The sequence below is a fragment of the Bison bison genome, unplaced genomic scaffold (assembly GCF_000754665.1).
Source record: "Bison bison bison isolate TAMUID 2011002044 unplaced genomic scaffold, Bison_UMD1.0 scf7180017864304, whole genome shotgun sequence".
Lineage (NCBI taxonomy): Eukaryota > Metazoa > Chordata > Mammalia > Artiodactyla > Bovidae > Bison > Bison bison.
Genome location: NW_011494876.1, coordinates 14,518,765 through 14,529,485, shown reverse-complemented (window position 1 = coordinate 14,529,485; position 10,721 = coordinate 14,518,765). Strand labels below are relative to the sequence as shown.

The 10,721-nt window shown below is 59.5% G+C and overlaps 1 protein-coding gene across 6 annotated transcripts in view; it reads left to right on the top strand.

The window, feature by feature from the left end:
• TEX264 (testis expressed 264) overlaps positions 1 to 10,721 on the top strand; it is a 30,741-nt gene that overhangs the window by 19,142 nt on the left and 878 nt on the right. For all 6 annotated transcript variants that reach the window (XM_010851784.1, XM_010851780.1, XM_010851783.1 and 3 more), the window contains one exon: positions 7,452 to 7,620. In XM_010851784.1, coding sequence (XP_010850086.1) covers positions 7,452 to 7,620 — 169 coding nt within the window. The remainder of the gene's footprint in view (positions 1 to 7,451; positions 7,621 to 10,721) is intronic.

Below are 10,721 nucleotides of genomic sequence, written 5' to 3'. Positions count from 1 at the left end.
CTCAGCCCTCTGTCTCCAGCCCTGGTGGGCAGAGTAAGGCGCCGAGGCTGTCAATTTAGGAGCCTGCTGGGGGAGCCAGAAGCAGGGGCGGGGGGAGCCAGAAGCAGGGGCGGGAAGAGCCCGGCTGCCCATTTGCCCAGCAGGGACTCGTTAAGGGAGACCTTGGCAGCTGTTCTGGCACGGGAAGCAGCTGCTGCCGTGCCTCTTGGGGCCACGTCCTCACCCTCAGTGAGATGGCGGCGTCTCCGTTCCCAGGCTCCCTCCCTGGGGCTCCAGGGCCAGCTCGCCCCCATGCTGCTGCCATCTGCTCATTGGCCTGCCCCAGCTCAGTACCGCCAGGACAGGGGCTGAAGGGTAAGCCTCCAGGACACTCGCCTTCCACCAGCTCTCCCAGCCACAAGGCTTAGCCGTGCCTCGGGGGCACGGGGTGGGGACAGGAGAGGTGGGTTCACTGGGAAAGGCAAAGCAACCATTGAGGGTAGAGGGTGGAATTTGGGCTGAGCTTTGAAGGATGGGTAGCATTCTCTAGGTAGGAAGGCAGATCAGGCAGAGGCAGTGATGCGGCATGGCTTGTGTATCCGCCGTGGCCGGGGTGCAGGGGAGGAGCAAGAATTTGGGCCCAAGAGATGAGGCTGGGTCCTGCAGGGTTTAGGGAGCCACGGATGGTATGTGAGCAGATGAGTGACAGCTTCCGGGCTGGCTTTGCAACAGGACTTGAGCACTGGGAGGAGAGGCAGAGTCAGAGGCTGCAGTCAGACTCTCAGTACCAGCAGTTCAGCAGAGAGCAGCAGTGACTCCATTCCCAGGTTCCCCGGAGCCAGGAGGAGACCTCCACCCCCACCCCCACACACACACGGGGGCTTGGCTTCCCTGTCGTCCCTGGATGCTGAGAGGTAGGGAAGCCCACGCAGGAGGCTGAGGCTCTCCCCTCTGCCCGGGCCCTGGAACCTGCTCCTCAGCATCTCTGGCTTCACCCCTCCCCACTGCCCTACCCCAGGAATGAAAGCAAAAGCCAGCCTTTGCTGGGGCGGGCGTGGGAGCCACCGCTCTCGAAATACCAGCTCGGATATGGTAGCTTGGCAGCCCTGCAGGACCCTGGGGGCTGAGGCTTGTCTGGATGGTGCTGTGGGCTTGCGCCGTCAGCAGTCCCAGGAGAGCAGTCTTCCCCAGGCAGATGGGCTTTTCCCAGGGAAGAATTCTTCTACTCTTCTCCACAGAACTTGGGATTCCAGGAACAAGGAAGGAGGAGAGATTCCAAGGAGGGAGGTCCCTCCACAGCAGAACAGCTCTGCCTTTTAGTGGAGCCCTCAGACCAGGAGAAACTGCCTGTCTGAATATGGAGACAGGAAACCTCAGGCTCCAGAAAGAGGGTCTTCCCTGAGAGGAGATGAGAAATTCAGGGCCTTCTCCTCCTCCCCTGATTCTTCCTCTCCCCCGCTTCTCTGTCCCCAGTGGCCCACCTGTCCTTCCCTCTGGCACTTGCTGATTGCTCTTGGCTCCCAGGTGCCTGACTTCATGGCTCCATCTGCACCAAGCAGCCTTCCCGCTGGTGGATAATCAATCAGCAACATTTTCATTGGCTCATAAGCCGAACGGGGCTCAAGGTCCTTGACTGCACAGATGCTGCAGACAGCGGCAGGATCTCGGAGCGGGGTGGGCTGTGGAGCCTGCCACGGCAGCAGTGTCATCCAGGAGGCTGTGGCTCCCCTTCCAGATTGGAAAGGAGAGTGGTAGGATCCCGGGTCTGAACCCGCAAGCTGCCCTTGAGGGTCCTCACCCCCACGACTCCTCAGCCATCTGCTCCTGCTGCACAAGGGCCCAGAAGGCCAGAGCAGGGCCGAGCTGGGATTGAGTATTGGCCATGTGGACCCTGGGGAAAGGCTGGGCATGGCTGTGGGTCAGGGCCTTCCCAATTGACCCAGGTATTAGGTGCGTAAGGGCCTGTGCCCCCGTGCCTGCCTAGAGGGAACCACCCTCCTCAGCTTCTCCATACCCCAGCCACCCTAGTCTCCACTGCTGCTGAGGTCCCCCTCCTGGGCTGCCCAGGAAGCCAGGGCCTGGGTGTGTAGGGATATGAGCAGAGGTGTAAATTGCATGGCAAGCTGCCGGTTCTGAGGTGAAAATGAAAAGTTTTCAGGCAGTGGCGGTAGCAGGCACAGCAGGCTGGGGTGCCAGGCACAGCGCCCCACGCTCCCTCACACCTTCCCCTGTCTGCAGTCTTCCCCAGACTCCTGCCCCGTCCAGGCCTGGCTCCTCTGCCTTCCCCTGCCATTGGGGGCAGGGCGGGCCTTTCAGCCCTCGGTGAGACCTGACCCCAAGAGGGTCTTCATCTCTTGCTTCTGTTTTATCTTCTAACTAGCTGACGAGTGCAAAGACAAACGGGTTGTGCTTTTGTTAATATTGTGAGCTTAATGTTTGTGGTAGTTTCTCCATTGATTCTTCTTCAGTTTTCCAGACACACAATTGTCCTATCTTTAAGTGGTAGGGTTTTTACTCATCTCTTCCAGTTCCTCACTTTTGAGATCATCTGTTTAGTCTCTTTCATTTTACAGTTGGGCAGATTGAGACCCAGACATCTTTGGTGGCTTAGCAATAAAGAATCCGCCTGCAATTCAGGAGACAAGGGTTTGATCCTTGGGTCGGGAAGATCCCCTGAAGAAGGAACTGGCAACCCACTCCAGTATTCTTGCCTGGAGAATCCCATGGACAGAGGAGCCTGGTGGCCTTCAGTCCAGGGGATCACAGAAGCTAAACAATAAAGACTGAGTCTGAGGGAGAACCCGCCCATTTGTCCATAGCCAGACCAAGGCTCTGGGCTCCTGCTCGGAGCGCTTTCTGCCACTTCGTGCCTGCTCTGGTCTGTTGCTCCCAGCAGCCCCTCTTCATTCCTGTTCTCCTTTGCCTCTCGTTTGCAGAGCTCTGAGCCCTCCTGCTCCAGGCCAGAGGGGACTCACCAGCCCTTCTAATGGCTCCCCTGTCAGCACTTCAGGGTCTCCGGAGTGTCTCCTGCTGTCACCTTCTGCCCCAGACAGGTTTGGGTTCTGGGCCAGAGGTGGCCGGAAGGCCCACTGGGGGTGAGAGGGATCCAGGGAGAGGGAAGTTGACAGAAGTTCCTGGGCAGAATAATAACAATGTGCCACGTTCCAGCCGCAGCCCCTGCTGCGCCTCCCCCATCGCTTTGCACAGACCGGCTGCCTAAGGGGCCTCCAGGGTCTGAGCCCCCACTTGCAGGGACTGCTGTGTGCAGGCGGGTGCACGTCAGTGTCTGTGTAATTAAAAATGAGCATGCCTGACTTCACCCAGTGAAGAGATGCCGGCACCTCGGGTGGGATGCAACAGCTGTTTGCTGGCTGTGTGGCTGCCCAGCTGTCCAGACTGGCATGGAGAGGCAGGTCGGACTGGGCCGCTCAGAGTGAACAGGAAGACCCGGGGCCCCTCACCCCAGTGAGACAGGAAGTAGAGGGCTGTGTTGGGGTGGAGGTGGATAGAGCAGCCCTTCTGCGTTTCTGGGCCTAGGGCTTCTCTAGGAGATGCATGACCCATGGCCATGCCCTTTTGGGGATCTGAGGCCACTTATCTCTGAGCAGACCCAGGCTCTGGGCATCCAGGTTTGGAACCCATCCCGTCTCCCCGGCTCCCGGCCTGACCTCTTCTGCACGCCACATGCTGCCCACCCCAAGCCCAGGCCAGGGCACAGGCTGACGGTCTGGGAGCAGAGCACCTAATGGGGGCAGTTCCAGTCCTCCTCTTCCTCCCCGCTCCCTCCCTCATTCCGTAAGAACCATCAGGGCGGCAGTGTGGGTCCTGGGGGAAGCCTTGGCCTGGCATGCCAGTCTAGATCTTTTGCAGGACGCCTGAGCTGCACCCACCCCCGGGATGTGGGCTCAGCCTGAGGTGAGGAGGGAGTGTGTGGAGAGTTCCCAAGGTGGCCGAGACAGTGGCCCCACAGTAACCTTTGCACGCTGCTCCTTCCCTTGTCAGCTGGCTTCCGTGGGGGTGTGATGTTGGTGCAGGCATGGTGGGGGGAGTGCTGATGACAGGTCTCCTGGAAATCCCTGTGTTATGGGTGGTGTCCCAAGTCTCCCCTCTAGTTTCTGTTTGTGGAAGGCCCAGGTGGGAGGGAGGCCTTGGAGATGTGTCTGAGGGACTGGAATGCTCAATCCAGTCTCTAGCCATTCCCAGTGGCACCTTGGCATGAATAGTTGACTTCTTCCTGTTAGGTGAGGAGAATTGTAGACACCTCAGTCTCTCCTACCTGGGAGCAAGGCATTACGATCCCCTTGAGTCTGTGTGGCAGTGAGTTGCCCTGGGTAGTGGCCTTATCACGTGACCAGTGGCTTCAGTGGCCAGAGCAGGTTCCCCTGTCCTGGCGATGCTTTCTCAAGCCTCTGACTATCTGGGCTGTGGGAGAGGGAGTGCCTGGGGCTAGGAAGACTCCAGGCCCATCTAAGCCCCTCTCTCCAGCAGTACCAGCCCAGTGTGGCATTGGCCTGGTGTCCTTGGCAGTCAGTTCTCCAAGGGTTCCCTGGGGCTGGCTGAGGGAGAGACAGCTGGCCTTGCCTTCCTCCGATGATTTTCCAGTGTTCACCAGGTTATCACCATGCTGCTGGGCGGTGCAGCAAGGACCTGAGAGCTGGCCCCTGGCTCTCCTCTTGTCCCGCAGAAGCTGTCCCTGTCTGCGCGGGAAAGGGCTTGTTCTCTCTGCCTGATCACTTAGGGACAGAGCATATGGCCAGTTCTGCCCCCACCCTCTATCCCTGACTCATTGTTGGTCAGTGGGCAAAGCATGGAAAGGGGTCTCAAGGAGAGACTACTGGACAGTTACAAGCCCCTCCACCTGCTTCTGGGCCTGGGTTGGAAGTTTGTGCCTTTGCCTTCTTCCTGCCCCTTCTCTGCTCTGATCCTGAATTTTGACAGGATCCGGCATGTGTTAAAATGATTTAAGGCTGAGCTGTCAATGAGATTTTAATTAGCTCCATGCCTCTCTCCAGCAGGGAGGGCCAGGGTCCCCCCACCCCCAGGTGGCAGGGGTAGGAATGGGCTGGGTGCGGTATGAGGCTGCCCCTCCAGGGGCCTGGGGACAGGCTTGGGCAGCTGGCACTCTGTGTGGGATGCTGTGAGGAGGGAACGCTGGGCAGGGAAGGAAGGGCCGGCTATCCCCAGGCCACTTTTCTCTCCCTCCTCTGTCTCCCCTGTTCCTCTGTTCTTGCGGATGGCTTTGAGATGAAGGCGACAGCAAGGATGGAGGATGCAGTTTCCATGGCAACAGGGCTGTCCACAGCCAGGCAACTTCAGAGCCGGGCTCTCCGGAGGAGGCAGATGCGCAGAACAGCCACAGCGCTGCCTCCCGCCTGCCAATGAGGGGGCTGGCAGAGCAGGTGGCAAGGGTGGCTGCTTGGTGCTACCCACCCTGATGCCTAGTCTCAAAGAGGGGGCGGAAAGGGCACTGATCCCTCTTATCATCCCTGTCACTTGCAGAAGGAAAGCTCGGCAGGTGGCTTGAGTGTTTGCGAGGGCTGTCCCTAGAATTTCTGGGTGCCCACAGCCTCGGTTCCTGCAAGCATCCCCCAAAGCCAGCTGTCTCCAGCCTTGAGAGACGGACCTCCAAGTAGTCTGCTGCTCTGATGGCCACTTGGCAGCTTCCTTTTGGACCCTTTGAATGCCCAGAGCATGGCATGCTGGTGAAGGCCATGCCCTGACTGGGTTTGGGGGGCGCTTTTTTTCCTTTAGCTCCCAGGGCATGACCTGGACCTCTCCAGGGAGCCTCCCTGACCCTGGCCTTGGTGACGTGACCCAATACACTGAGGGGTTCAGGTTTGGCACATGCTCGCCCCCAAGTGCTGGCATTAGAGGGGCCCCAGAGCCTGGTAGCTCCTCATTCCTGATGCTGTGTTCTTGTTCATCCTCCTCCTGAAGACCAGGGCTGGGGTGGCTGTGTGGGTGGGTGGAAAATCAGAGGCAGCCACCGATGTGTTCAGAGATGGGAAGAGCTGGGGCCATGGACTTCTGAGATGACCCAGGTTAGCAAAACGATCAGATCCAAACTGTTAAAAATAATGACTTTCTTTCAGTGCTCTGGGACGCGTCAGGGCTAGGGTGGCCTACTCTGTTTGAGTGCAGAGAGACTTGGGACGGAAGGCCTTGTCCAGGTCTTCCACGGAGTCACAGGCTGAGCTCCAGCTAGACCTTGGGCCAGGACATCCACCCCCACATGGCCTCCAGCCAGTTGCTGAGGGCCCTGGCTGGATAAACCTTCCTTCCTTCTCTCTCCTGGGGGCTCATTTTTACCTGTTTCCCCTTGCTTCAATTGAAGGGGGTTCCTCAAGCCTAAGCTTGGCCAGTCAGGCAGACAAGTGGAGTTCTGGAGAGGCTTCTCCCCGCCAGGCAGTAAGTCTCTCATCACCGCTAAGTGGAAGGCTCATTTCAGAGCTCATGGTGAGAGCCAGGCGGGCGCTATAAATAGCCATGTTGTGGAGATTGGCGGGTGAGCAGGGGCAGGGCAGGGGCCTCGCGGTCGTCTTGGTGGTAATTGTGCTCTGTTGCAGGGAGGGGGGCAGCTGAGGAGCAGGATGCATGACCCCTGTTCTGGTTTGTCTGCCCATGTCAGGGCAGCTCTCTCATGTGTCCATGCCACTTCCACATGCGCCGGGGGCTGCGGAGCTCTGGGTTCTGTGTCCAGACAGGAGTGGACTGCCTGTCTCCACTTAGGGCCTATAAGCTGGTACTTCAGCCCACTGTGGTGTCAGGCAGTGTCCAGTGTTAGATCCGCTTGTCCTGTCTGCCACCTCCGCTGAAATTCTGGACCCAGGTCTGAGAAGGGGTGGGAACCAGCCATGTCCAGTAGTCTCAGAGGTTGGGATAGACCTAAACAGGCAGGGAGATGGGAGTAGGAGAAGGGTTTAGCTGGCCTGGAGCCCCTCTCCAGGCTTTGTCAGTAACATGCCTGCAAGGGCAAGGACTAGAGGCCTGAGGGTCAGGCCCTGGCCTCCCCTAACATTGGCGGGTAAGACAGCCTTGTCCAGGGCAGAGAGGAGGTCAGGTCCAGGCATGGCAAGTCTGGCAGGTAAGACCTTGGCTTGGGTGCCTGGGGCCACAGATTTTGGGGTCCCTGTCCTAGGGAAGTTGGGGTGCTCAGCTTCAAGGCTCTGTGAGACAGTGCTTTCTGGAACAGCCTTTGGTACCAGGATTAGCAGTGCCAGGCTCCTAGCAGGTCCAGCACCTGTCTAGGACTCCCAGGTCGTTAGAGCACTGCCCCCTGGGGTGTGGGCCCTGCCCACAGGATGCTGTGCGGGTGCCTCCCTCAGCAGAGATTTGGAACTTGGGGGAGATTGGGGCAGGAGGAGCCAGCTCCCCGGGAGGGAGGAAATGGTGAGCGGTTTCTGGGGCCACCTGGGGACGCATGGGTCAGAGGCCTTGTAGGGTTCATTCTGCCTTTCGTGCTCTCCAACAAGGAGCGGAAGTTGTGTGCCCACCCACGGCTGGAGATCTACCAGCAAGACCAGATCTATTTCATGTGCCCCCTGGCACGGCAGGGAGACTTCTATGTGCCTGAGGTGAAGGAGACAGAGCGGAAGAGCCGAGGGCCTGCAGAGGCCAACGACGCCCTGGTGGATGGCACAGGTACAGGGTCGGGGGTGAGGGTGGGGTCTCACCTGGAGCCCCCCTCCTGGACGTGTGGGCCTGGTGAAGGAGCCTCCTCCCTGGCTGTGTGGCACTGTCGGTGTCCAGACCTTGGCTTGGCAGAGGTGGAAGAAGGAACCCACCTCCCCATGTGCAGAGTTGCCTGTCCCTATTCACAGGGATCCATGGAGGCGTGGCTTCACACACGTTACCCTGGCAATGCAGATAGAGATCCTGCCCCGGATTCCCTTCACCTTCAGATGCAGCAGGCGAACCCTTGGAAGCTCAGATCACAGACAGCTGGATGCTCATGGCAGGGTGGGGGGCATTTCTGAGGCTGCTCAGGAAAGGCATTGCTTAGGTCAGGCTCATTAGAAGTGAGATTGACGCTGGATGTGGAAGGTAAGGAGGGGAACATGGTGTCCCTTTGGTCTGGGTCCTGACCAGAGCCAGCTGCTTTCTCCCTTTCAGAGAGGAGCCAGAGAGCATGCAGAGGGAGACAGGAGACAAGCACCCACCCCTTCCATCAGAGCCAGCCTCCCTACCCCAGGTCCAGGCACCAAGTTGCTTGCGTGCTCTCAGCCTACCCCTGGGCTGTCCCCAGGAAACCAGGGGGCCTGCTGGTAACATCCCAGCCTCGGCCATGCCGGAGGAGCCCTGTGGGAATCTGGTGGTCCATGACCTGTGGGAGTGGCACAGGACCAGGGAGTGACTGCCTTCTTCACCTCCTGCTCTAGGAAGCTCCCTCTGTCCTTCCAGTCTTCAACAGCCAAGGTCACCCTGAGAGACATGTGTTGGCGGGAGCGGGGGGCGGGTATTGGGAGGCTGTCTTCACTCCCTAGGGGCCATGTCCAACACAGTTAACTTCATCTGCCACTTAATTACCTCCGTGGGGCACTGCTCCCACCCGCCTGGTGGCGCCTGGCAGACACTCTTCAGCACCCCTACTGTGGGCCCAGGACGTGGCACAAGGTCAGCAGACCCTGGCAGTCCCCAGGGCAGGGAGGGGAGCACCCTGACCTTGCTTCAACCTCCCTCTGCTGCCCGCACCCGCGTCCTTGGCCCACCCACCCAGCTCCCCTTCCAAACACTGCCTGCCAGGGGTGTTGAAGGACTACTTGGCACTCGCTCCAGCTGGCTGCAGCATTGCTCCCACGCCCCCAGCTTCTTGGCCTGTCCTCCCTACCAGCCTGCCCACCCACTCCCTGGAATTGGGGGCCAGAGGGTCTGCCCACCTCTGACAGGTCTGCCCTGGCACCTGGGGAGGACTCCGGGTGTCCGCCTGCCAGGTGCATGCCACTTGAGCTGCAGTGCGTGGTGGGTGCCTGGCTGCCCAAGACTTGGCCTGTCCCTTTCTGCCTCCCTGCTGTGGCCCCCACTTGGGCTCAGAGGTGAAAGGGGTGATTAACTGCTTTCTGCCTGTTATTACATTGATGTATTATTTAGCTCCAGAGAGGCGATGAATATTTGATCTCCTTGCATTGGCTGTGGGCAGTGGAGGAGAGAGGGACTGGGGTGCGGTGGCAGCTTCATTCTCTGTCTCAGCAGCCTTGGGGGTTTGGGTGATACCCTGCCTGGTCTCGCCTGTCCTGCCCAGAGACACAGGCCCAGGACTCAGACTTGGTCCTGCACAGACTCCGATGGAGCTGGAGGGCTGTCCCTTCCCTACCTTGCACTCCTTAGTTAGGATGTCCACTTGTGCCCAGGGGCTGTTCTCCCCTGGCAGACTGGCCTGAAGGGGCAGCCCTGGGCTCCTCCTCTGATCACCCATAGCCAAGGGGCTGGGAGAGGGAGGAGGCAGGCAGCTGGCAAGCAGGCGGGTCCCCACACCTGGGTCCCTAGAGAGCCGTTGGCTGTGTGGGCAGGTTAACAATGGGGCCAGGGAGAAATTATCCCTCTCTTGCTCCGTACAGGCCTGCAGCCTCTGGGGCACCAGTCATTTAAGGAGAGAAAGAGGGACTGCTGTCCTTCCCCAGGGTCACAGAGAACCACCCACAGCTCAGGGAGCTGTCCTGGCTCACTCTTGAATGCCTCCACCCTGGGAGCCAGGACTGAGGCCCCAGCAAGATGAGGGCCCTGGGCCAGCAACCTGGCCCTTGCAGGGCTCATTTCACCCCTGCAGTAGGGCCCAGAGTCATCTGGGGGCCGAGGAGGCGTAGGAAGCAGACCCCCTACACATACCCACCCTGAGCCCCAGCTGAGGCTCAGTGAAAGTTCCAAGCCAAGTCCAAATGCCAAGCAGTCCCCAGCTGTGCCGGGCTTGGGGCTCCATCACCATGGAGACAGGATCTGTGGAAGCTGGTCCACCCCTCACCTTCTGTGATGTTTGACTGCTGCCCCCTCCCTCTCCCACCGGAAGGGAGGCATGTCCACCCTCTGTCGGTCTGAATTCCTACACACAGTGGGCCTGAGCTCTCTGCCTCTCCTGCCGCCCCCAGCCGTTGTTGGTGCCTCTGGTCTGAGGAGATGAATTGAGAGGCTGCTCCAGAAGAGGGCAGATGACCTGGCCCGGAGGGTGTACTGGGGATGGGAGGAGCAGGCTTGGATGGATCTCAGGGCTCCCCAGCAGGTAGCAGAATGCTCCCATGGTCCCCTCCTCCTGCTATGGGGCTTAGGAGCCACTAGAAGTTGGGGATGGGTAAGGGCTCCTCTGGGGTGACCCAGGCATAAAGGAAGAAAGTCCTTAAAATGCTTCATCCCCACACCCTCCTCCCCTGTAATTGGTTGTTGAGAATTTCTCAGGACTTCTCCATCAAACTCCTCCCTTAGCATCCTCCTCAAGTTGGGGCTCAGTGCGGCCAGAGGCAGGGACATGGCTGCCCCTTGGGGAGCCCTGCGTGTGGGGAGTGGCGCAGGAGAGCAGGCCTCCTGGTCCCTTCCCCTATCCTCAGGCCTTCTGGGCTGTGTTCTGGCCTTGGACAGACCCCTCTCCAAGCCTGAAATGGGAAGTGGAGGAGGGGACTCTACTGGAGTCTTTGTTCTATCCTCAGCTCCTTAGGTCAGGGCTGAAAGGTCCTTAATGGGCTGCTGGGGGCTCAGGGGGCAGCAGGCTGACCTCCTCCCCCTGCCCCCCTCCCCCACCCAGCCCCTCTTCTCTGGCT